The sequence below is a fragment of the Hypanus sabinus genome, chromosome 4 (assembly GCF_030144855.1).
Source record: "Hypanus sabinus isolate sHypSab1 chromosome 4, sHypSab1.hap1, whole genome shotgun sequence".
NCBI classification, from domain to species: Eukaryota; Metazoa; Chordata; class Chondrichthyes; order Myliobatiformes; family Dasyatidae; genus Hypanus; species Hypanus sabinus.
In genome coordinates this window covers 51,767,405-51,794,960 of record NC_082709.1, presented here as the reverse complement: position 1 = coordinate 51,794,960, position 27,556 = coordinate 51,767,405, and the positions used below count along the sequence as shown (strand labels likewise).

At 42.8% G+C, this 27,556-nt stretch overlaps 1 protein-coding gene across 3 annotated transcripts in view; it reads right to left on the bottom strand.

Moving 5' to 3' along the window:
* Positions 1 to 27,556, bottom strand: part of LOC132392757 (dynein regulatory complex protein 11-like) — a 185,850-nt gene that overhangs the window by 51,052 nt on the left and 107,242 nt on the right. For all 3 annotated transcript variants that reach the window (XM_059967073.1, XM_059967076.1, XM_059967074.1), the window contains exons 12-14: positions 15,380 to 15,441; positions 3,681 to 3,763; positions 1,746 to 1,853 (exon numbers count right to left, since the gene is read on the bottom strand). In XM_059967073.1, coding sequence (XP_059823056.1) covers positions 1,746 to 1,853; positions 3,681 to 3,763; positions 15,380 to 15,441 — 253 coding nt within the window. The remainder of the gene's footprint in view (positions 1 to 1,745; positions 1,854 to 3,680; positions 3,764 to 15,379; positions 15,442 to 27,556) is intronic.

Below are 27,556 nucleotides of genomic sequence, written 5' to 3'. Positions count from 1 at the left end.
TTTGGTTTCAAATCACATTGGCTCATCTGTTGGTTTGCCAGCATCAAATGTACAACTTATGATGCCAATCATTGTGTAACAATTTTTAACTCCCTTGCAACAGAAATTGGAACTTACAGCTTAATAAAATGATTGTCCCGATGAAGGGTCCTGGCCCAAAACATTGACTGTTTATTTCCCTGCAACGATGTTGCCTGACCTGCAGAATTTGTCTAGCAGTTGGTGTGTGTGTTGCTCAAGATTTCCAGCATCTGCAGAGCTTCTTGTGTCAATAAAATGATTGTTATTGGACATTTACAAAAACACAAGGGACATTATGTTTGATTCTTTATTCGGCAGCATTCAAAGTGCATTTCTAAAAGTAGCTCCAACACTCGTTGAAGACTGCTCATACAATAGTTCAATAGTTGCATTTAATATCAGAGAAATTGGGACCATATACCTGAAATTCTTGTTCTTCACAGACATGCCCCAAAGAATGAGTGATAGTCAAAACGTTAGAACCCAAAGCTCCCCCAACCAACTCGCAAGCAGCAGCAAAGCAAGAACATGTCTCAAAGCGTTCAGTTCATTTTCAAAGTGACAATGAAAATCTATGTAGAATATAACTAATGTCTAGTTATTTTTGACTCTTTGATCATCCTATGTAGCACAAGTATGTGACTGATATGGCAGGCAACTTCAAGAGGATAGCCTAACTGGCAGAAGATGCAACAAGACCCTCTCCCTTATGGTAGTCTAGGTGCTAGCTGCCAACATTCCCTCTAATTTTTCTTTTTACAGCTGTGCAGACCAACTATTGCGCAAAGCAGGAAAATTTTACATGGTCTGAAAACTGCATGGCACTTTAATAAAACATTATAAAAAAGAAAACTCCAGCTGCGCGGTAACAGAGGCTACCTGCAAGGGAGTATTACAGTTATTGTGTGGTCGTGCACACGCGTAGCTTAGAGGGAACAGTGCTAGTTGCCATGAAGATTGTGGCTTTCAGGGTTGGGTTTCCAAATGCTGTGCAATGAAGTGATGGAAGTTGCATTATAATGATGCTGCTGTTAGGACTTCAGAAAGTTTCAGTTCAACAACATATTTTGAAGTGGAAACCCAAAAGACAGTTGAGGCCCAAAGGTCAGAGCTCCAGGGTCAGCGTGTCCAGAGGTCGGAGGCCTGATGTCTGTGACTGCAGTACCAGGGACTGGAGGTCAGAGATCCAGAGGCAGCCTGTCTTGGGTTTGGAGGCTTGATTGTGTGTGTGAGCAGGTGGGAAATGGGCTTGTTTTGCTGTTGTTTTGTAGTTGTGTTACTGTTGCTGTTGCTTGTGTTGTTCTACTGAATATGGTGGGCATGTTAAGTTGGCAGCGGAAAGGTGACACTTGCAGGCCGCCCCCAGTACATTCTTGGTTGTGCTGGTAGTTGACACAAGCAACACATTTCACTATAGGTTTTGTATACTCTATAAAGTAAAGAATTCTGAATCTGATATCTAATATCTAATCTCCCAATCTTCTTGCAGAAACTGATTTAGGACAATCAAATTGTTTTGGATTATATAAGTAAACAGGATCACTTGTATCAATTGGCCAGTGTTAATATAACTATACAGACACATATTGCTTTAAAACAGAATCATTCAGACTTCCATTCTGACAGATTACAAATACTGATCTACGTGTATTCTGATCGAGTTCTTCCACATTTAAATATTAAACATATTTATCAAAGTCTTATTTCTCGTATGAGGCCCTTACCCAAGGGAAGAATCCCATACAATGTGATCAGTTGTTTCACATCCAAGAGGGAAGGCATAGGCTCGATATCTGTTTGCCGGAGTGTGGTTCCCAGGTAGTTGTACTCACCTACACATGAAACAAGAGGTACAGAACTAACCATGAAAATTGGATCAAATAAATAATCTTGTCAGTTTATCATCATGCTTTCCTTAGGTTCTTATTTGAGATATTAAGTGGCCTAATACCACATTTGAACAGAAGCATCTTTCATACCAGCTACTTAAATGAATTTTATATGTTCTACTGAATATTTGCACTTAAGATGAGACATAAGGCTGAAAGAAGTCATCCCAATTGTTAAAGATTAGCTTTATTTGTCACATGTACAAATCAAAGATGCAGTGAAATCCATTGCTTGCACCAAATACTTGCAGGGCAGCACACAAGTATTGCCACGCTTCCAGAACCAATATAGTATACCCACCCTAACCCTAACTGTGCATCTGCGGCATGTAGGAGGAAACCAAAGCACAAATCATCACAGGAAAGACATACAAACTCCCAACTGGCAGTGGTGGGAATTGAAATCTGATCCTGCAGCTCATGCTGTAAAGCGTTGCGTTAAATCTGGTAATCAATTCAATGGCCCTGCACTTAAATCTATCAGAGATGTACTCAAGGAAATAGCTTTATTTCTATGGTATTAATTTTATTAAGCTAAGCATTCATGGGCCCAGTGGATATTGTCTTTGACAAAATCTTGAGTACCTACAGCAAAATTTCTAAATCAAACTGAACCTGAGCAATGCAGTTCAGTATCATAAGCTCTCAATTGTTACCAGTGTATTTCTGCTGCTGTACGGTTGTATGCTATAGGCTTCCCTCATATAATAAGTGGAATTTAATAAAATGACAACATTAGTTAGTCTCTGCACTCTAAACTCAAGAGCTCCGAGAATTGAACACAGAACTATGAGGTAATCATAATTTTTCAGAGTGTTTACACATTCTACCACATGCAGGATAAAGAATACATATATGTGGTAAAATGTGTACACACTTTAAAAATTATGCTTTTTACTTCCTTCTTCTCAATCTTCTATTGTTTGTTTGATGCCAGCATTGTTTCTGGATCCAAAAGTAATGGGGAAGGATTGTGTGTTAAGTTAAGCCAGGTAGGGGTGGGATTGGAGGACAGAGTCAGAAGTGCCTGGAACATTGGTGGAGGAAGAGCATACCAGGGAATCACAGAAGGAGTGGTCCTTGCAAAAGAAGGAAAGGAATGGGGCGAAGACACGGCCAGTGATGGGATGACAAGGGATGGTGTGCGCAATGTGGAAGCTAATAGGGTGACAGGTGAGGACTAGTGTGATACAGCTTTACTGCACAGAAAAAGGCTCTTTGGCCCAACTTGTCTAAGCTGATTAAGTTGCCTAATTGAACTAGTCCTATTTGTTTGCATCTAGCCAATGTCCATTTAAACTATTCTTATCCATATTCCTATCCAGAGTTTTGAGAGGAGATTTGATAGAGGTATACAAAATTATGAAGGCTATATATAGGGGAAATACAAGCAGACTTTTTCCACTGAGGTTAGGTGAGACTACAACTAGAGGTCATGGGTTAAAGGTGAAAGGTAAAATGTTTAAAGGGAACATGAGGAGGAACTTCTTCACTTTAAGTGTGGTGAGAGTGTGGAAAGAGCTGCCGGCGAAAGTGCTGAATTCAGGTTCAATTTCAACATTTAACAGCAATTTGAATAGGTACATGAATGGGAGGAGCACGGAGGGCTATGGTCTGGGTGCAGGTCAATGGGACTAGGCAGATAAATAGTTAGACATAGACTATGTGGACTGAAGGGCCTGTTTCTGTGCTGTAGCATTCGAGGACTCTATTACCTTATGCATCTCATTTGCAAACCATTTTGTGAAAGTGGAAACAATTTCTTCATACCTTCAAAATCAGAAAGTTGGATATTCTTTGGCTTTATGAGCAGACCTTCACGAACTAGCTCTTCATAAAGGGAATCAATTGTCCTATATGAAATGAATGTTGTCATTAGTGCTTTTATACGCTTATATCAGAATTACAATCCTTTTGTCCTCCATTATTCCCACAAATTTGCCATCTTTTGTTTAATTACGCTGGGTAAGTGATCCAGACTATTATCTAAAATGATGAGAAATATATCAGACAACTTTTGATATAATGGGTTGAATGATACCTTTCAGTGGCGGAACATTTATAAACATTTATTATTGGAATTTTTTAATCACCGAATCAAACAGATGTGTTCTTTCTCTCCAGTTGCGACAATCTTTCAAAAGCAATCTCAATGTCATAACTCTATTTGCTGATGTTATTCATTTAGACAAAAATCACAGCAAAATTTGCACAACATAGGCTTTATAATAATTTCCTTATTGTTTATCTGCTGAGGAACCTTCTGAATGAATAACCTATAATACTGGCTCTGAGTTATACTGAAGCTGTCATGTAGCATGATACTCTTTCTTATATCCCTAAGGGATTTTGTGTCCTTAATATTTATATGTTAATTTATTTTAGCATTTGAAGCATAATATCTGTGATGGAAATATTTTCAGATAGTTTCAATGTCTATACATTATTTATTTATTTTTTTAACTTAAAGAATTATTTTTGAATTCAACAGGATAAAACGTTTCATGGGACTGAAGCAGTTACATCATTTCTTTTTTATTTTGTAATTATATTTAATTTTTTGGAATTAATATAAATCAACTGTCAAATTTGAAACTAAATAAACTCAGCTAATTAGTTCAAAATATAAATCAAACAATGAGACATCCTGGAAATACTTTAAACAATTGCAAAATGCCTTCGGCTTAAATATTGAAATGATTGAAACTTCGATCATATTTCATTTGGCTTTTAAAGCAAAGCTTTGATTTTGACTTTAAAGTTCGAAATTGTTCTGTTTAAAAACATTGTTCTGTTTGTTCAACGTCTGATTCCCGCTATATAGGATATGCAGTAATTCATCACTCAAAACTGTTGCCAAGTTTCACCAAGACAGGAGTAATTTAAAACATGCAATTTGTCCAGGACATATTGAAAATTTGCAGTCACACTTGGTGTGTTGATTCTGAATAAATGTGCTATGATATTACATCTACACATTGTAGTCTTAGTCTATCAGTGAATAATTTAACTATCACTTTGGAAACATACTTTGGTGATTCAGCTTGTTGAGATTAAAGTGAAGATTGCCATCTATTAGTTCTCTGGTTTTACAATTTTACCAGCTATTATGGCCACCACCAAGTTAAATGGTAATTAGTATAGAAGAAAAGCCTAAGAGTAACGTCAAATGCACCATGGAATAAAAGAGACTTACACTTAATGACCAAATAAGATGGTTTGCAATGCCAACTGAGGGACAAATATTGTCAGGAGACTAGGGATGTAGGGTAATGTAACTGGTGTTAATGTACAGAATTCACAACCACTGACGTTGGGTTGGAGTTCACTTTAATAGGCTGTTCTGACATGATGACGTAATTATGCAAAGTACTTTTACCATGCTTGTGTTCAGTGTTTTTGGTGTTCAATAAATGAGTTGCTATGGTTTTTCTTAAACATAAAAAATGTCACACTGTTTTATTTATGAAAACCTACATTGGTGACCCCAATGCCCCAGGTGATTCCAGAGTTATTGAACATGTCAGCCAACACAGTTACTTAGAAACTGCTGGAGCTTCAGAAGGAAAATACCATTGCATGGTTCATACAAGCTGAGGCCCAGTTTGCGCTGCAAGAAATCATCACTGACAACACCAAACATATCCATGTGGTAGTGTTTGCTCAGTAATTACATGGCTGCAAGAGTGATGAGTCTACTAGAACACCAACAAGAACATGATAAATACTGATTGCTCACTTTTTTTTTAAACAGACTTTTGGACAATTGGAGTCTGATCGCACCGAACAGTTGCTCTCCTTTCCTGGCCTCAGCGATACTAGGCAGCTGGGCCTAAAGGACCACATGCTGCTTCTCCTGGGAAATCACCATCCTTTTTTTTATTTTTAAAGAATTTTTCCTATAGAAAATGCCCAATCAAATGATCAAGTTCACTGGCCCTCACCAATGCACCCATGAAGGACTAAAGGGAGCTTGCTAAAATGGCAGAAGTCTACGTTCAGCTAGGCAGTGGTATATCATTCCTCCTACTTTCTTTACCTCAATAAGTCCAGTCAGCAAGGCCCCGAAAACAAGGACGGTCACAGCTGTGAAACAGGCGACGGAGGGCTGTGTTTTAACCACATTTGCTTTGGTACGAATGCTAAGAAGTGCCAACTGCCTTGCAGCTGTGACAGTGCCACTGGAACATCAGAGGTCTTTGTCACCGTGGGTTCTAGCTACCAGCCTCGTCTACTTACTCTTCATTACGGATACCCATTTAGGATTACACTTCATATGAACCTTGGGTGCTCAAGTGAAGGTGCTGCCAGCATTGCCTATTAATGAGAAAGCAATGAGTGATGAAACCTTGCTGGAGTCCACCAACAGCAGCAGGGTTCAGACCTATGAGACATGATAGGAGACGCTCAGCTTCTGTCAGTGACGTTGTACATGGTACTTCATCCTGGCCAAGTGGCTACACCTCTGCCCATTGCAGAGTTCCTGTGTGCCCAAGGACTACTGGTCAATCTTAAGAACTGCTGGCTTGTGGGTGTCAATGATTTTGGCTCATTACCCTGCTCCCCTAGTAAGTTCCCCACAACGACTCTGTCAAGTGCATGCACCAATGCATGCAAACTTACTCGACTGCTGGGGGGGTATTCCCAAACCTCACCAAGCCCACGTTCTCCACTACAGTCTCAAAACCTGGGGTTGAGCACCACATCTCTACAACCCGATTGCCATTGACATTCTTAGCCATTTCAACTCCGCACAATGTGAGAAATCTCTCCCATCAAAAATAGCCACTATTATGGATTTCTCACTGCCCCGCACTACTGAGCAACTTCAGGAGCTTTTAGGCATGATGAATTTCTATCACCACGTCATTCTGTGAGCTGTTGAGCTTATGCTTCCCCTGTATAGTGCGCTTAAAAACAATGCCCCTAAATGTGTGCTTGACTGGTCAGTGGACACGACCAGAGCATTTGATGATACCAAACAAGCTCTTTCCAACGTGACCCTACCGGCACACCCATTCCCCAATGCATCTATAACCAATACTACTAACGCTTCAGACTACGCCGTGGGTGCTGTGCACAAATAGTTGGTCAAGGTATGTGGCAGCCACTCACATTCTTTAGTTGGCAGCTCTGTCCCCTTATGTTTGACTGCGTGCTTCTCGGTCCCCACCTGGCTGTCTGTCATTTTCATTTTCTTTTAAAGGGTTGCTATTTCACAGTGTTCATTGACCACAAAACCCTCAGACCCTTGGTTTGCACAGCAGCAACGCTAACTGGCCTACCTATCAGAGTTCAGAACTGATAAACGACATATAGAGGGGAAAAATAATGCCATGGCTGATTGCCTCTCATGGCCAGTTGTTGAGGCTATTCACATAGGGGTTAATTATGCTGGTACTGACCAAGCTACTGACCCGGAGTTCCAGGCTTACCGAACAGCAGTCACAGGCCGGCAGTTGGCTGACATTCAGTTTAAGGAAGTTGAGGTTTCTCTCCTGTGTAATAACTCAACCAGTTACCCTCACCTAGCAAACCTGAGGCAAGTTGTTTATGACTTCATACATGGCCTCTTGCATCCATGCTAGAAGTCCTCATACAAACTGGTTGCACTAAAGTTTGTGTGGTTTGGCCTTAGAAAGCGTTTGGACTGCAGCCAGTTTTGGTAAACCTGAATGTCCTTGGTAGATTGCTTTAAACCTGCCCACCAAGATTTGGAGGATTCTGCTACCATGCCCCTGATGTCATCATATGACTATGAGCATATTAACACACCCCTGGATGAGCAGAGGCACCTGCTGTTCCTCCACCCATGGAACATAGGACCAGAGCCTGGCAGCTTATCTGAGCTCTGGACAGGCTCACAAGGCCAGTTTTCATGAATTTTGTGGGGGGGCCTGTGCAGGGTAAAGTAATTGGTGGAAAGATTCAGAATTCACACCACCAACATTGGGTTGGGGTTCACTTTAAGAGGCTGTTCTGATGTGATGACATAATCACGTAAAGTATTCTTACTGCAGGTTCAATTGTTGGTATTCAATAAATGAGCTGCTCAGTTTTTCTTAAACATAAAACACCTTACGCTGTTTTATTTATGAAAACCTACAGGGATAATTGCACTGTTCTTTCCATTGGGTATCTCACGTCCTCCTTTACAAATCATTGAGCCAGATCATAGTGGCAACAAACTAGTGTAGGGAGCTTCTGGCTGCCAGCAGTGAAGTTGGCAACATATTCTGGACCATTCTGCCTGCACACAATAGTACTGACATACAGAGGTAGATCAGACTCTAGATTCAATACTAAACTGAACATTAGAACATTAGGTGTTTTGATAAGAACAGGCTATTTGGCCCAACAAAGCTTGCCAAGTTCCTATTCACATAGTATGTTGAAGTAATAACGAAGTTTAGATTTGAAATTCTCTAAGATACTGCTTTCAACTACTCAACTAGGTAGGTTGTTCCATGTGTCCACAAGTTGCTGTGTAAAGAAGTGCTTCCTGAGGTTAGGCTGAAATGTCCCTTTAACCAGTTTCCACCTATGGCCCTGTGTCCTTGATGATGGATTAATTTTGAAGTAGCAGCTGGCAACCACCTTTAATGATTCTGAACTATCATTTCTCCTCTCATTCTACACCTTCTTAGGCTAAAAAGACTTACTGTAATTGGTTCAATCTTTCTTCATAGCTCATACCCTGAGGGATGGTTCCTAAGTGTATTGAACCAAGGAGTCAGATACTCTCCTTATCTGGCCCTTCACTTCTCACTAACCTTGGGTGTGGATCTCATCCCAGACCATTTGTTTGAATAGAGTTACTGAATTCATCAAAAAGACACATCGAGACATATAGCACAAAAACAAGTCTTCTGGGCCAACTCATCCATACAACTCAGATTTCCATCTAAATTAGTCTAATTTTCTTGCATTTGATTCATATCTCTCTAAACATTTACTCTCTATGACTACTCCAAATGTTTTTCCAACTACAAAGTATTATTGTAGCAGCTGGTAGGTCATTTAATAAATTACCACCCTTTGTGTGGAAAAAGTACTTCTTTAGTCACATAACTTTTTCGGTTCTCACTTTAAAGACGATCTTGATCCCTTAACCCTTGAATAAGGACTGTGTGTGGGTTCACCTTATCTATGTTCCTCATGATTTCATACACTTGTAAAAGATCACTCCTCAGTCTCCTATGCTCCAAGGAATAAAGTTCTACCCTGCCCAACCACTCCCTGCAACCTAGCCACTTGAGTCCTGGCAACGTCCTCATAAAACTCTGCATGAAATACTTGAAGCTAAGAATTTTTTTGGTAATATTTATATTAACAGGCATTCATATTTCCAAAATTGGTGTATATTTCAAATACAATGGATTCCAGTGAATTGGGCCAGCAGTTAATCAGGACCACACTTAAAGAACAAAATCTAATCAATAAAGTAGCTGGTATTCCCTTCACTTATTTGGCACTTTATGCCATTTTATTGGGGCAGGAGATTGTTGCTGAACAATTTACAACTAGCATCAGACATATCCACTTGCATAGCTATCAGACACAACACCGTGCTTCAGACAGTTTTTAAATAGTGTCAGCTTTATGGGTTTGTGTTAAAAAAAAAATCAATGATTTTTGTCATTGACAGTTGGCAAGAAATAAGCAGTAAGAAAATTCAGAATTGTTTTACTCACTGTGGTTTCAAGTATTCAGACTTGGTGATGCCAGAAATGGGTGAAAGTGTAAATGAAATGATTTCACTACTTGAACAAGTTTAAAACCATGAAGAAGTTGAAGGTATCAGCAATCATCTTGAATGTTACAATGAAAATGAAGATTTGGAGGATTCAATCATTGACAGCAGTGTATGAAGACAGTCCATTATTCATACTAGGTATCTGCTCTGATTTTGTTCATTTACAGTCAAAAGAATGCAATGCAGATGATTTCTTAAGCACCAGGAACTAATGCACAGTTTTAAAGTATTGCAGTAATATTGGTAGTGTTCTAATTTATTCTGTATTTAATTTAAATACATTATTTGTTGTTTGTTTTTCTTCTATATACCCTTTTAATTATTTCCATGAAACTTCAGCTAACTGGGGCAGCTGCTTAATTGGGCCAAAATGTAAAAGCCTTAATGAGTCTCAATGTACATTCATGATTAAGGCTTTACAATAATTTTTAAGGCTTTAGTTTTTGAAATGTATTTTAACTATTCTGAGACCATCAGATTCAGCGTGACATCCTTGCTTTTATATTCAATTCCTCTCTAAATGAATGACAACATTGCATTTGTTTCCCTTACCACTGACTCAACCCACAATTTAACCTTTAGAGAATCCTGCATGAGGATTCCCATCCCTTTGCACCTCAGGATTTTTTTAAACTTTCTCCACAATTAAGAAATAGTCTACCCTTTTATTCCTTCTACCAAAGTGCATAAGCATACACTTCCCAACAGTACATTCCATCTGCCACATCTTTGCTCATTCTGCTAATCTGTTCAAGTCCTTCTGCAAACTTCCTGCTTCCTCAACAATACCTGCCTTTCAACATATTTTTGTATCGTCCACAAACCTGGCCACAAAGCCATCAGTTCCATGTTCCAAACAACTGGCATATAATGTGAAAAGAAGTGGTCCCAACACCGATCCCTGGGCAATACAACTAGCCACCAGCAGCAAAAAAAATGACCCTTTTATTTGCAGTCTCTGCTTTCTGCCAGTCAGCCAATCTTCAATCCAAACTAATAACTTTACTTCCATGGGCTCAGATCTTGATTAGGCACCTCATGTGCAGCAATTTGTCAAAGGCCTTCTGAAAATCCAAGGAAACAACATCCACTGACTCCCCTTTGTCTATCCTGCCAGTTATTCCCTCAAGAATTCCAACAGATTTTACAGGCAAGATTTCCTTTTAAGGAAAGTATGCTGATATTGGCCTATTTTATCATATGCCTCCAAGTACCCCAAAACCTCATGCTTAATAATGGACTCCAACATCTTCCCAACTATTAAAGTCTGGCTAACTGGCCTATCATTTCACTTATTTTGCCTCCCTAGCTTCTTAAAGAGTGGAGTGACATTTGCAATTTTCCAGTTCTCTGGATCCATCCCAGAACCCACAGTTTCTTGAAAGATCACCACTAATGCCTGCACAATCTCTTCAGCTACCTCTTTCAGAACGCTAGGATGTAGTCCATCTGGTACAGGTGACCTATCTACATACAGATCTTTCCGCTTCTCAAGCACTTTCTCCTTAGTAAAAACAACTACACTCACTTCTGACCTCAGCCACTCTTGAATTTCTGGCTTACTACTGGTGTATTCCAGTGAAGACCGATGCAAAATACTTACTTTGTTTATCGGTATTTCTTTGTCCCCCATAGCTACACCTCAGTGTCATTTTTCAGTTGTCTGATATCCCCTCCTGCCTCTCTTTTACTCTTTATATATATGAAAAAAAATTGGTATCCCATTTCATATTACTGGCTAGCTTAACTTTGTATTTCATCTTTTCCTTTCCTTATTGTCTTTTTAGTTGCCTTCTGCTGTTTTGTTGCTATTACATGCTCTCGCTTTTGATTTTCAGCTGTCTTTTAATTCCCTTGTCAGCCACAGTTGTCTCACTATCTCTTTAAAACACTTCTTCTTTGGGATGTATCTACCCTGCACTTTCTGAATTGCCCCCAGAATCTCCAGCCATTGCTGTTCTGCAATTGTCTCTGCTGGTGTCCCCTACCAATCAACTTTGGCCAGCTCCTCTCTCATGTCTCTGTAATTCCTTTAACTCCACTGTAATACTGAGAGATCTGTTGTTAGCTTTCTCTCTCAAACTGCAGTGTGAAGTTTATCACAGTATGATCACTGTCTCTGAAGGGTTCATTTATTTTAAGCTCTCTAATCAAATCTAGTTCATTACCCAATCCAGAATTGTCTTTTCCCTAATGGACTCAATCACAAACTGTCCTAAAAAACCATCTCATTGGCATTCTATAAATTCCTTTTCTTGGGATCCAGCACCAAACTAATATTCTCAATATACCTATGTTGAAATACCCCATTGACTATTGCAACATTTCCCTATTGACATTCCTTTTCTATCCCCTGTTGTAATTTGTACCCCACATTCTGGCCATGGTTCAGAAGCCTATATATAACTCCCAGCAGGGTCTTTTCATCCTTGAAGTTTCTCAACTCTATTCACAAGCATTCTACATCTTCCAATCCTATGTCACCTCTTTATATGATTTCATTTTTCACCAACAGCGCCCTCTGTCTACACGCCTGTCCTTTCAATACAAGGTATATCCTTGAATGTTAAGCTCCCAACTATCTTTTAGCCACGACTCAGTGATGCCTACAACATTATACCTCCCAATCTTTAACTGCACTTGAAGGTCATCTACCTGATTCCTTATACTGTGTGCATTCAAATACAGTATATCACCTTCAGTCCTGTATTCATCACCCTTTTTAATTTTCCCCCATGTTACACTTCAATTAATCCCACTGACTGCAACTTCGACCTACCATTTGCCTGTCCTTTCTCACAGTTTCATTGCATGAATTTGTATTTTAACTGCCCCATCCTCAGCCCTATCACTCCGGTTCCCACCCCAACTGCCAAATTAGTTTAAACGTTCCCCAAAAGCTTTAGCAAACCTGCCTGCAGGTTTTCCTTCAGTTCAGTGTAATCCACCCTTTTTGTACAGGCCATACATTCCGCAGAAGTGATCCCAATGATACAGAAATCTAAAACCCTGCCCCCTGCATCAAGTGCTCAGCCACATATTCATTTGCCAAATCATCCTGTTCTTGTCCTCAATGGCTTGTGGCATTGGCAGCAATCCAGAGATTAATATCTTTGAGGTCCAGATTTTCAGCTTTCTACCAAATTTCCTATATTCTCTCTTCAAAGTCAGTCTTAATTAATGTCTTTGATCATCAGAGATATCTATAAACAGTGGAAAAGGCCTTTAATGGCATGAGCTACTAAAAGGACATCCGAATGGTCTTGGGGGATGGGACTTCAACATTTATTGTTAAAAACACACTTATCACTTGGTGGATGCTTGCTCCAACATTGACATCAAACGGTGGCAATTGTGAAGCCACAGAAGTAAGTGTGACTGTAAAACTACAAACGTTTGTAGTAAAGAGGGTATAACCGAGGCAAAGACGAAGCTTATCTGTAATATGTGTTGTTAGTTCTGTCTCTGTTGCTGTATTATGTTGAGTTACAGTATAGGCATTATACTTTAAGAAGGATGGTAAAGCTATAAAGAGTACAGAAGAGGTTTACTAACACTGTATCAGTGATGAGGAACCTCAGTTATAAGAAAAACAGATAATTTGCAAGTATTCTGCCTGGTGCAAAAATAAACTAAGGGCACATTAAACAGAGGAGTGTGGAATTAGAAAGGATGTTGAAGTAGTAATGAGAAACTATATCCACTGATATAATCAATGTGCATCATATAAAGAACTAGCAACAACTATTTAATGCAGCAGGCTGTTACTGTAGATCATAGAGTCATTGAAAAGTACAGCACAGAAAGAGACCCTTCAGCCTATCTAGCCTCTGCCAAACCATTTTAAGTACATACTCCTTTCGACTTGCACTGGGACCGTTACCTTCCATACCCTTATCTATCCATGTAACTCTCCAAACTTCTCTTAAACATTGAAATTGAGTTTGAAAATGTAGGGTTCTCAGATTATTAACTGTATGTTAACTGTTAACAGCCTATATAAAATGGCTTCTCTGTAGAGTTATAATGAAATGGCTTCTTCGTGGGTCACTGATGAGGTAATGCTCTGTTTAGTTGGAACGTTTGGGTTATAATTATTGACAACAGAGCAACTAACCAATGGTAGTAATGTTGTTCTATCTGTATATGTGGGAACCTGGAGTGAGTGCATGGGTTTTTCAGGAGGAGAACCAAACAGGAAGGACGTGCTGGATGTGCTCTAGTCGACCACCGAGGTTGGTCCCCGGCGGCAGGTCGAGGAGGTCAGAGAAGGTCGAATAGTAGACCAAAGACTTCGATAATTGAGCTCCAATGGTTGTGCACAAATAGATTAAACTCTGATAAGTTTTGGTGCATTTTCTTTTTATATTGTATCGCTATTAATTACCTAGTTCTAGTAAGATTTATAAAGTGTACTCTAAACGTATATGGTGTGCAGTCCGATATTGTGTGTGCGAGTTTGTACCAGTGTGCACTTCACAGCATCCACACAAATGGGAGACACAATTTGGCGGGTGGACGGATTTTCCCCTAGACATACATAGGCCAATAGCCTGGGTGTTATACAAACACCACTTGTGCTAGCAGTTCATGCCACGCTCTTACGATCCTCTAAGTGAAGAAGTCTCCCCTCATGTTCCTCCTTAAACATTTCACCTTTCTCCCTTAACCCATGACCTCTGGTTGTAGTCCCACCCGACCTCAGTGGAAAAAGTCTGCTTGCATTTACCCTATCCATACCCCTCAATTTTGTATACCACTATCAAATCTTCTCTCAGTCTCCTATGTTCCAAGGAATAAAGCCCTAACCTATTCTATTTTTCCTCATAACTCAGGTCCTCCAGACCTGACAACATCCTTGTAAATTTTCTCTGTACTCTTTCAATCTTATTTACATCTTTCTTGCAGATAGGTGACCAAAACTGCATACAATACTCCAAATTAGGCCTCACCAATGTGCTATAGAACTTCAACGTAACTTTGCATCTCCTGTATTCAGTACTTTAATCTATGAAGGCCAACATGCCAAAAGCTTTCTTTACAACCCTATCTACCAGTCTCAACAAAGTATTGACCTGTATTCCCAGATTCCTTTGTTCTACCACACTCCTCAGTGCCCTAATGTTCACTGTGTAAGACCTACTCTGGTTGGTCCTACCGAAGTGCAACACCTCACACTTGTCTGCATTAAATTCCATCTTCCATTTTTCAGCCCATTTTTCCAGCTGGTCCAGATCTGGCTACAAGCCATGATAGCCTTCCTCACTATCCACTACACCCTCAATTCTGGTGTCATCCATAAATTTGCTGATCCAGTTATCCACATTATCATCCAGATCATTGATATAGATGACAAACAACAACAGACCCAGCACCAATCCATGTGGCATCCACTAGTTTCAGGCCTCTGGTCAGAAAGGACACCATCTACTACCATTCTCTGGCTTCTCCCACAAAGCCAATGTCTAATCCAATTTACTACCTCATCTTGAATGCCAAGTGACTGAACCTTCTTGACCAACCTCCCAAATGGATAAATTTTTTGAAAAATACTGTTAGAGGACAAAATTAAAATTGGTTTAATTAATTGAAAATAGATTATTTAACTTTTACTGTCTAAGATAATTGTCTGATTGAGATAAAGTCTTCTTAATGCTTGAGGAATATTTTTTGAGAGACGGGATATGTAACGTGTTTCCAATTGAATTGATACCTGTTAGCAGTCAGATCTTTTCCTTTCTTCTTCTTCTTCTTCTTCTCTTTCTTGGATTTTTTCTGCATGAAACATAGAAACGGAATAAACTCTCAGATTTGAAATTACTCTTGTGCAATTATTTCAGTTTCAATTGTATGTGTAAAATGAGTTAAATCAGAGGTTATAGTGTTCATCGAAAGGAAAATCAATGTCTAAAATGTAACAGTGTAGAATTACAAAAATTGGCTCGCAGTTGATGAGTAGTCAGATCAAATTCCACAGTGTGAAATTATTCAGGGATAATTACCACAATAACAAAAACATAGATCATTGAACAATAAAGCAGAGGAAAAGGCTGTTTGGCCCACCATGTCTGTACTGATCATGATACTAATCTAACTAATTCCATCTGCTTCCTTTCATTTCCAGCCTGCTCATGTCTCTCTCTATACACCTCTTAAATGCTGATATCATATCTGCTTCTACATCCTTTTACAGTGTGTTCCAGGCACCTATTACTCCCCATGTAAAACAAAATAACCTCACAAATCTCCTTTAAAATTTCCTTGTTCCCTTTACAATTAACCCTCTAGTATTGGACATTTCTAGCCTGGGAAAAGCTCACCACCTTATCTATGCCTTTCAAAATTTTTTATATATATATTTCTATCAGATTTCCTCAGCCTTCAAGGTTCCAGAGGGAACAATTCAATTTTGTTCAACCTCTCCTTACAGTTAATACTCTGTAATTCTGGCCACATTCTTATGAAGCTTCTCTATACCCTTTCCTGAGTCCCCATATCCTTCCAGATGACCTGTACACATACTCCAAATGTGACGCAACTAAAACTTTATACAGCTGTAATATGATCTCCTGACTTTTACACTCCATTCCCCAATGGATGAAGGCAAGCATGCTGTTCATTTTTTAACCACCCTATCTCCTTTTATTGCCAATTTCAGGGTGAAATAGATCTGCACTTCTAGATCCCTCTGTATGTCAAAGTTCCTAAATGTCTAAAGGCCATTTACTATATACAATTGAGTCCAGTTAATTGGAGCACATTGGAACCTGTACATTTTGGCTCAATTAAGTGGCTGCCCTAATAAGACAAATTTTCATGGAAATAGTTAAAATGGTATAAAAAGACAAATTTACCATTTAACTGAGTTACAAATTATGTGTTTAAATGAAAAAGAGAACAAATTATACCACTGTAAATACTACTACCATACTATAAAATTGTGCATTATTTCCTAATAATTATCAATGCAGGAATTAATCCTGTGTACATTGCCATGTTCTTTTGATTGACTGTAATTGAAGAAGAGCAGTGTAGAGACCTAGTGTAGATCATGGACTGCCTTCATACAATCCTTCTGATAATTGCATCCTCCAAATCCTCATTTTCATTGTAACATTTATGATAACTGTTGATACTTTCAAATTCTTTGCAGTTCCTAACTTGCAGAAGTAGTGAAATAGTTTTTTTTGACACCTCTAAGCTTGAATGCTTGAAACGCAGTGAGAAGAACGGTTCTAAATTGTCACTGCTTTTCAACCACAAACACATTATTTAATGCAAACTCGCACTATTTAAAAATTGTTCACTCTAAGCACGGTGTAGTGTCTAATGGCCATACAAGCACACACAAATAACACTAGTTAGAAACAGTTTACTGCCCCCAATTAAGTGGCATAGTTTCCCAAATAAACTAAGAGAATCCTGGCTAGTTTCTTAATAATTTTTTGTTCTTTAACAGTTGGCCCAAATAAACGGCTACCTTGACTAACCAATGGCCTAATTAACTCGAATCCACTGTACTTTCCTCTTGCATTTGACTACACAAAGTACAACACCTCACATTTGTCAGTATTAAACACCATTTGCCATCTTTCTCCCAAAAAGTCCAACTGATTTATATCTTGTAATATCCCTTGATAAATTTTCTCACTTTCCACCGCTCCACCAATTTTCTTGTCAACTGCAGACCACTTGCAGTTTCATAGAAATCATTGATATATTTTACAGATAACAAAAATCTTAGCACTGAAGCTTGTGGAACACCACTGGTCACAGGCCTCCAGTCACAAAAACCACGCTTCTATCCTATCACCCTTTGTCTTATATGACTAAGCCAATTTTAGATCCAACGGACCAATTCACTATCGATCCCATGTGACTTAATACTTTGGAACAGCCTAACATGAAGGACCTTGTCAAATGATACACAAGAGTTCATGTAGACAACTTCCACTGCCCTATCCTTATTGATCATCTTTGTTACTTCTTCAAAAAACAATCAAATTTGTAAGACAGGGTCTCATGTACACTAGCAACCTGGATTTTATTCTGTCCTTGGATGTAACTTGTGTGCTCTTCACAACTTCTCCTTGTAGCTGTTTAGGTTTCCTCCAGGTATACTAGCTTCTTCCCACATGTGGAAAATGTGTTTGTAGGTTAATATGCTACTGTAAGTTACTCACGGCGTAGGTGTGTACCATGAGAACTGATACCATATTAGAGAGAATGTGATTGGGGAAAGAAGTAGGGGAATGGAACTAATAGGTATGGTCAGATCACCACTGTTGATTCAGAGAGCCATATAGCTTCATTGTGTCATGAAATATAATATAAATATGAAGCATACAGATAGCAGTCAGTCACACAGCACATTCCCTGAAATGGTACATAACCAAAGTAGCAAATGGTATATGACCAATCATTTAAGAATTTGATGAAAAAGGGATACTTATGCATAATGAACAAGAGAAAGTCTGCAGGTGCTGGAAATCCAAGCAACACACACAAAATGCTGGAGGAACACAGCAGGCCAGGCCGCATCTATGGAAAAGAGTACACTCAACAGTTCAGGCCGAAACCCTTTGGCAGGACTGGAGGAAAGCTGAGGAGTAGACTTAAAAGTTGGGGGGAGGGGAGAGGGAAACGCAAGGTGATAGGTGAAACCTGGAAGAGGAAGGATGAAGTTGATTGGTGAAAGAGAATGGAAGAATGAAAAGGGGGGTGGAACATCAGAGTGAGCTGATGGCGGGCAAGGAGATAAGGTAAGAGAAGGAAAAGGGAATGGGAAATGGTGAAGGGAGGGTGGAGGGTGGGGGTCATTACTGGAAGTTTGAGAAGTCGATGTTCATGCCATCAGGTTGGAGGCTACCCTAACAGAATGTAAAGTGTTGTTCCTCCAGCCCAAGTGTAGCCTCATAATGACAGGGGAGGAGGCCATGAATGGACATATCGGAATGGGAATGGGAAGTGGAATTAAAATGGGTTTATGAATAAGGATCAAATCTGTGCAGATTGGTGATAATATCTCTGCCTCGCTGATGATCAACATTGGTGCACCTCAAGGGTGTGTGCTTAGCCCACTGCTCTACTCTCTCTATACCCATTACTGTGTGGCTTAGGCATAGCTCAAATACCATCCATAAATTTGCTGATGATACAACTTTTGTTGGTAGAATCTCAGATGGAGACAAGAGGGTGTACAGGAACGAGATATACCAACTAGTTTGGAGGGATATGGTCCAGGTGCAGGTCAGTGGGATTAGGCAGAAAATGGTTTGGCACAGCCAAGAAGGGCCAAAAAGCCTGTTTCTGTGCTGTAATGTTCTATGGTTCTAGTGTAGTGATGTTGCAGTAACAACCGTGCACTGAACATCAGTGAGATAAAAGTGGATCGTGGACTTTAGGAAGTGTAAGACGAAGGAACACATACCAATCCTCACTGAGGGATCAGAAATGGAGAGAATGAATAGTTTCAAGTTCCTGGGTGTCTAGATCTCTGAGGATCTAACCTTCCCCCAACATAATGATGCAGCTATAAAGAAGGAAAGACAGCGACTATACTTCATTAGGAGTTTGAAGAGATTTTGGTATGTCCACAAAACACTCAAAAACTTCTATAAGTGCACCATGGAAAGCATTCTGACAGGCTGCATCACTGTCCGGTATGGGGTGGGGTGGGGGGGGGGGGGAAGGGTTGCTACTGCACCTCTGCACAGGACCAAAAGAAGCTGCAGAGAGTTATAAATTTAGCTGGCACCAACTTGGGTACCAGCCTACAAAGATTCCAAGACATCTTCAAGGAGAGATGTCTCAGAAAGACAGCATCCACTCTTAATCTGCCACCTCCTAATATCTACATGGGTCAGTACTAAACTTGTAGCCTCTTCCACCCTAGAGCCATACCTGGCAGCAAACAATGTATTTATTAATTTCATATTTAAAAGCTGGTTCCTATGAACAAACCACTCTGGGATCTTTCAATAAAATAGAATAGAAAACCACAAGATATCAAAATGCAGCTTGCAGCTTCAACTGTTCTCTCACAACAAGTAGATGGCTTATGTTAGGGAGATTTACACTGCCAAACTTCTGTCATTCTATACTTCAAGTTCTCAGCCATTTCTACTTATCATGCTATGTTGTGTTTCAAGGGCATTACATACAAACACACTTTAAGAACAAACACTCTGCTTGCCCCCTACAATTTCCTTTCTCATTTCCCATTTATTTTCTTCATTAATCATATAAAGTCATATGAAATCTTTAATGATTGAATAATTCATCCAACAGGATTGCTGTTGATTTCTGTCAGTAGTTTCTGAAGGGCATCTCATTTTCATAGATCAAAATTTAATTTATTGAGGTCACTCAGTAACTTTCGGTGTTGAAAAACTCAGGTCACCAAGATCAGTGAAGACAGTCATGATCAAATGGAATAATTTCAAAACAATAAATATCACCTTGGCTAATTAGGCAGTTATTTTAAAGGTACTTGAACATTGAAAGGCATTTTACACACAAAATATTTTTAAATTTTAGATTAGGTCAAACTTTGTTAGTAAGTTAAAATCCTAAATTGGGGCAAGGCTAATTTTGGTGACATACAACAGGAAAGTGGCAAGATTGATTAGGAAACACTATTAACAGGTAAATAAATGTTTGACAAGTTGAGACTTTTAAAAGATAGGGACAATTTGGGCCAAATATATTCTTGTTAGATCAAAGGACAAGGCTGGCAGGATTGGGGAAATGTGGTTGGCAGGTGATATTTATGCTCTGGTCAGGGAAAAAAAAAGGTATAAGTCAGTTATAGGTAGATGTGAGCTAGTGAATCTTTTAAGGAATCTAAGTGATAAAATATAGACAGCACAGCAGAAAATAGGCCTATCAGTCCACAATGTCTGCACCAAACATGATGCCCAATTAAACTAAACTTCTTCTGCCTGTACCTGATCCATATCCCTCCATTCCCTACTTATTCACATATGTAACGGCCTCTTTAATACCACAATTGCATCTGCTTCCACCCACATATTCCAAGCATTGTAGGAGTACACTTAAAAAGGAAATCAGAAGAATAAAAAGGGGATGTGAGATATTCTTGTCAGATAAGGTAAAGGAGAATCTCAAAAGATTTCTCAAGTATATTAAGAGGAAAAGGGTAAAAACAAAAACTCTAAAAGATTCCATAAGAATATTAAGAGCAAAAGGGTAACTAGGAAGAAAACAGATCCGTTTAGTTGTTCTTAGTCTAGTTGTTTCTGTGTGGAGCCACAGGAAATGAGTGTGGTCTTAAGTGAAAACTTCTTATTTGTACTTACTGTGGAGAAGTTTATGGAAGCTAATGAGTTTAAGGAAGAAATAGTGTTGTCCAGAGAAATATCAGTAGCTCAAAGATCCTCACCACCCAGTCCATGCTCTTTTCTCACTGCAGGCATCAGGTAGAAGGTACTATTTATTATCAGAGTACAGACATGTCACCACATACAACCCTGAGAGCCTTCTTTCTGTGGGCATACTTAGCAAATCTATAGAACAGTAACTGCAAACAGGATCAATGAACAACAAACTGTGCAAATGCAAATATAAATAAATAGCAGTAAATGACGAGTATGAAATAACTTGAAATGAAAGAGCGTGAAATAACAAGAGTCCTTAAAGTGAGACCATTGGTTGTGGAAACACCAAAAATAGAATGACTGTAGTTAACCCCTTTTGTTCAAGAGCCTGATGGTTGACGGATAGTAACTGTTAACCATATAACCATATAACAATCACAGCATGGAAACAGGCCATCTCGGCCCTCCTAGTCTGTGCCGAACTCTTAATCTCACCTAGTCCCAACTACCCGCACACAGCCCATAACCCTCCAATCTTTTCCTGTCCATATACCTATCCAATTTTACCTTAAATGACACAACTGAACTGGCCTCTACTACTTCTACAGGAAGCTCATTCCACACAGCTTTCACTCTCTGAGTAAAGAAATACCCCCTCATGTTTCCCTTAAACTTCTGCCCCCTAACTCTCAAATCATGTCCTCTCGTTTGAATCTCCCCTACTCTCAATGGAAACAACCTATCCACGTCAACTCTATCTATCCCTCTCAAAATTTTAAATACCTTGATCAAATCCCCCTTCAACCTTCTATGCTCCAATGAATAGAGACCTAACTTGTTCAACCTTTCTCTGTAACTTAAGTGCTGAAACTCAGGTAACATTCTAGTAAATCGTCTCTGCACTCTCTCTAATTTATTGATATCTTTCCTATAATTCGGTGACCAGAACTGTACACAATATTCCAAATTTGGCCTTACCAATGCCTTGTACAATTTTAACATTACATCCCAACTTCTGTACTCAATGCTTTGATTTATAAAGGCCAGCGTTCCAAAAGCCCTCTTCACCACCCTATCTACATGAGACTCCACCTTCAGGGAACAATGCACTGTTATTCCTAGATCTCTCTGTTCCACTGCATTCCACTGCCCTGTAGCGGTGTGCTACAAGCAGCGCTAAAATTACGACACGGAGTCGGTAACTGCAGTCGAAGGAAAAAACTTTATTCGAAAACTTCAGCCTCACTTTTAAGCCTCTGTCAACCGGCCCCCCATGGCGAAGAGGCTCCAAAGCTCTGTGCTCGCAAACCCCCGTAGGCTATCTAATTGTGAGTCGGTTCGCATACGCTAGGAAATGAGCCGCCACATAACCCCCCCCCAGAACCGGCGATACACCCCCCAATGTCCACAGCCTGGGCCAGAACCTGCTTGGGAGGTCGGCCTCTGCGCCGAGGCGCCGGAAACTCGGCCGGTTGCGCCAGGTCCACATGGGCCGGCTTGAGGCGGTCCACCGTGAAAACCTCCTCCTTCCCCCCAACGTCCAGCACGAACGTGGACCCGTTGTTCCGGAGCACCGTAAACGGCCCCTCGTATGGCCGCTGCAGCGGCGGCCGATGCCCGCCCCTTTGTACAAACACAAACTTACAGTTCCGTAGGTCTTTGGGTACGCAGGTCGGGTGCCGCCCATGCTGTGAAGTGGGTATGGGGGCCAGGTTACCGAGCTTCTCGCGAAGTCTGCCCAGGACTGCTGCGGGAGCTTCCTCTTGCCCCCTTGGGGCTGGTAGGAACTCCCCGGGGACGGCCAGGGGCGCGCCGTATACCAACTCGGCCGACGAGGCGTGCAGGTCGTCCTTGGGCGCTGTGCGAATGCCGAGTAGGACCCAGGGAAGCTCGTCCGCCCAGTTGGCTCCTCGCAGGCGGGCCATGAGGGCCGACTTCAGGTGACGGTGGAAACGCTCCACTAGCCCGTTCGACTGTGGGTGGTAGGCAGTGGTGTGGTGCAGCTGAGTCCCCAAAAGGCTGGCCATAGCTGACCACAGGCTGGAGGTGAACTGGGCGCCTCTGTCGGAGGTAATGTGGGCTGGTACACCAAAGCGGGATATCCAGGTGGCGAGCAGGGCTCGGGCGCAAGATTCGGAGGTGGTGTCGGTGAGCGGGACCGCCTCTGGCCATCTTGTGAACCGGTCCACTATAGTCAGGAGGTAACGCGCTCCGCGCGACACTGGCAGGGGGCCCACGATATCCACATGAATGTGGTCGAAACGCCGGTGGGCGGGATGGAACTGCTGCGGTGGGGCTTTGGTGTGCTGCTGCACCTTGGCCGTCTGGCAGTGCATGCACGTTCTGGCCCATTCACTGACCTGTTTGCGGAGTCCGTGCCAAACGAACCTGCTGGAAACCATCCGGACAGTTGTCCGGATGGAGGGATGCGCCAAGTTATGAATGGAGTCGAAAACACGTCGCCGCCAGGCTGCGGGGACGACCGGACGGGGCCGGCCGGTGGCGACGTCACAGAGTAGGGTCCTCTCACCTGGGCCCACGGTGAAGTCCTGGAGCTGCAAACCAGAGACTGCAGTCCTGTAACTCGGAATCTCCCCATCTACCTGCTGTGCCTCTGCCAGTGCCTCAAAGTCTACCCCTTGGGAAAGGGCATGAACGGTAGGGTGAGAGAGCGCATCCGCCACGACATTGTCCTTACCCGAGACGTGCCGGACATCCGTTGTGTATTCAGAGATGTAGGACAGGTGGCGTTGCTGGCGGGATGACCAGGGGTCGGATGCTTTCGTAAACGCAAAGGTAAGCGGTTTGTGGTCCGTGAACGCGGTGAAGGGCCGGCCTTCTAGGAAGTACCTGAAATGCCGGATTGCCAGGTAGAGCGCCAACAGTTCCCGGTCAAAAGCACTGTACTTGAGCTCGGGTGGCCGCAGGTGTTTGCTGAAAAACGCCAGGGGTTGCCAGCGACCTGCGATGAGTTGCTCCAGCACCCCACCGACTGCCGTGTTTGATGCGTCCACTGTGAGGGCGGTAGGGGTGTCCATTCTGGGATGTACTAGCATTGCGGCGTCAGCCAAAGCTTCCTTCGTTTGAACGAAAGCGGCGGCGGACTCCTCGTCCCAGGTAATGTTCTTGCTCGGACCCGACATCAGGGCGAACAGGGGGCGCATGATCCGGGCAGCTGAAGGGAGGAAGCGGCGGTAGAAATTGACCATACCTACGAATTCCTGAAGGCCTTTGATCGTGGTGGGTCGGGGGAAGTGGCGGACCGCATCTACCTTAGCGGGCAGAGGGGTCGCCCCGTCTTTGGTAATCCTGTGGCCCAGGAAGTCAATGGTATCAAGTCCGAACTGGCATTTGGCAGGGTTGATTGTAAGACCGTACTCACTCAGTCGGGCGCAGAGTTGACGGAGGTGGGACAGATGCTCCTGACGACTGCCGCTGGCTATGAGGATGTCATCCAAATAGATGAACGCGAAGTCCAGTCCCGTCCCACCGCGTCCATTAACCGCTGGAACGTCTGTGCGGCATTCTTCAGGCCGAACGGCATGCGGAGGAACTCGAAGAGGCCAAACGGGGTGATGAGAGCCGTTTTGGGGACGTCGTCAGGATGCATCGGGATTTGATGGTACCCTCGGACAAGGTCGACCTTGGAGAAGATCCGGGCGCCGTGCAGGTTTGCCGCAAAGTCCGGAATGTGCGGCACAGGGTAGCGGTCCGGTGTGGTAGCCTCGTTCAGCCTGCGGTAGTCGCCGCACGGTCTCCAGCCCCCCGTCGCTTTGGGCACCATGTGCAGGGGGGAAGCCCAGGGGCTGTCGGACCGCCGGATGATCCCCAATTCCTCCATTCTCTGGAACTCCTCCTTCGCCAGTCGGAGCTTGTCCGGGGGAAGCCGCCGAGCACGGGCATGGAGGGGTGGTCCCTGTGTCGGGATGTGGTGCTGTACGCCGTGCCTGGGCATGGCTGCTGTGAACTGCGGTGCCAGAACCGATGGGAACTCCGCCAGGACCCTGGTGAAGTTGTTGTCGGACAGCGTGATGGAGCCGAGGTGAGGGGCTGGCAACTGGGCCGCGCCCAGGGAGAACGTCTGAAAGGTCTCGGCGTGTACCAGTCTCTTCCTGGGCAGGTCAACCAGCAGGCTGTGAGCTCGCAAAAAATCCGCACCCAGAAGCGGTTGGGCTACGGCGGCCAGTGTGAAGTCCCACGTGAACTGGCTGGGGCCGAACTGTAGCTGCACCTGACGGGTGCCATAGGTCCTTACTGTGCTGCCATTCACGGCCCTCAGGGGGGGACCCGGTGCCCTGCTGCGGGTGTCGTAACTCGTCGGAGGTAAAACGCTGACCTCAGCCCCAGTATCGACCAAAAAGCGGCGTCCCGACCTGCTATCCCACACATACAGGAGGCTATCCCGATGGCCAGCCGCCGTTGCCATCAGCGGCGGCTGGCCCTGGCGTTTCCCGGGAACTTGCAGGGCGGGCTGCAACGGCGGGCTTCTGCGCCCCACCGCTGGTGGTAGAAGCACCAGTGGTCATTGGGCCGGGGGTTAGTGGGCTCTGCAGCCGGGCCTGGATTGGTTTGCTGCCGGGAGCGTGGCTGGGAGATCTGTGCGATGGACGCCCCGCTCACCTTTTTGGCGTTCCACAGCAAGTCCGCCCGGGCTGCCACCTTCCGGGGGTCACTGAAATCCGCGTCGGACAGCAGCAGGCGTATGTCCTCGGGCAGCTGCTCCAGGAATGCCTGCTCAAACATGAGGCCTGTGTGTCCCTCGGCCAGAGACAACATCTCATTCATTAAAGCCGATGGAGGTCTGTCGCCCAAGCCATCCAGGTGCAGTAAACGGGCAGCCCGCTCGCGCCGTGAGAGTCCGAAAGTCCTGAGGAGCAGGGCTTTGAATTCCGTGTACTTGCCGTCTGCCGGGGGCGACTGTACGAACTCCGCGACCTGGGCAGCTGTGTCCTGGTCGAGGGAGCCCACCACGTAGTAGTAGCGGGTGTCTTCTGAGGTGATCCGGCGAACGTGGAATTGGGCTTCGGCTTGCTGGAACCATAGGTCCGGGCGCTGTGTCCAGAAACCCGGCAGTTTCAACGAAACCGCATGAACAGAGGCGGCGTCGGTCATTTCTGGTCCAAAAATCGTTTGGACCGTCGGGGTCACCAATTGTAGCGGTGTGCTACAAGCAGCGCTAAAATTACGACACGGAGTCGGTAACTGCAGTCGAAGGAAAAAACTTTATTCGAAAACTTCAGCCTCACTTTTAAGCCTCTGTCAACCGGCCCCCCATGGCGAAGAGGCTCCAAAGCTCTGTGCTCGCAAACCCCCGTAGGCTATCTAATTGTGAGTCGGTTAGCATACGCTAGGAAATGAGCCGCCACAGCCCTACCATTTACCCTGTATGTTCTATTTGGAATATTCCTGCCAAAATGTAGAACCTCACACTTCTCAGCATTAAACTCCATCTGCCAACGTTCAGCCCATTCTTCTAACGTCATAAATCTCCCTGCAAGCTTTGAAAACCCACCTCATTATCCACAACACCTCCTACCTTAGTATTATCGGCATACTTACTAATCCAATTTACCACCCCATCATCCAGATCATTTATGTATATTACAAACAACATTGGGCCCAAAACAGATCCCTGAGGCACCCTGCTAGTCACCGGCCTCCATCCCGATAAACAATTATCCACCACTACTCTCTGGCATCTCCCATCTAGCCACTGTTGAATCCATTTTATTACTCCAGCATTAATACCTAACGACTGAATCTTCTTAACTAACCTTCCATGTGGAACTTTGTCAAAGGCTTTGCTGAAGTCCATATAGACTACCTCCACTGCCTTACCCTCGTCAACATTCCTCGTAACTTCTTCAAAAAATTCAATAAGGTTTGTCAAACATGACCTTCCATGCACAAATCCATGCTGGCTACTCCTAATCGGATCCTGTCTGTCCAGATAATTATTAATACTATCTCTAAGAATACTTTCCATTAATTTACCCACCACTGATGTCAAACTGATAGGTCTATAATTGCTAGGCTTACTTCTAGAACCCTTTTTAAACAATGGAACCACATGAGCAATACGCCAATCCTCCGGCACAATCCCCGTTTCTAATGACATCTTAAAGATCTCCGTCAGAGCTCCTGCTATTTCTACACAAACTTCCCTCAAGGTCCTGGGGAATATCCTGTCAGGACCTGGAGATTTATCCACTTTTAAATTTCTTAAAAGTGCCAGTACTTCCACCTCTTTAATTGTCATAGGTTCCACAACTTCCTTACTTGTTTCCCACACCTTACACAATTCAATATCCTTCTCCTTAGTGAATACTGAAGAGAAGAAATCGTTCAAAATCTCTCCCATCTCCCTCGGCTCCACACATAGCTGACCACTCTGATTCTCTAAGGGGCCAATTTTATCCCTCACTATCCTCTTGCTTTTAATATAACTGTAGAAACCTTTTGTTCTTGAACCTGGTGGTGTGAGTCTTGAGGCACTAGTGCCTTCTACCTGATGGCAGCAGTGAGAAAAGAGCATGGACTGTGTGGTGAGG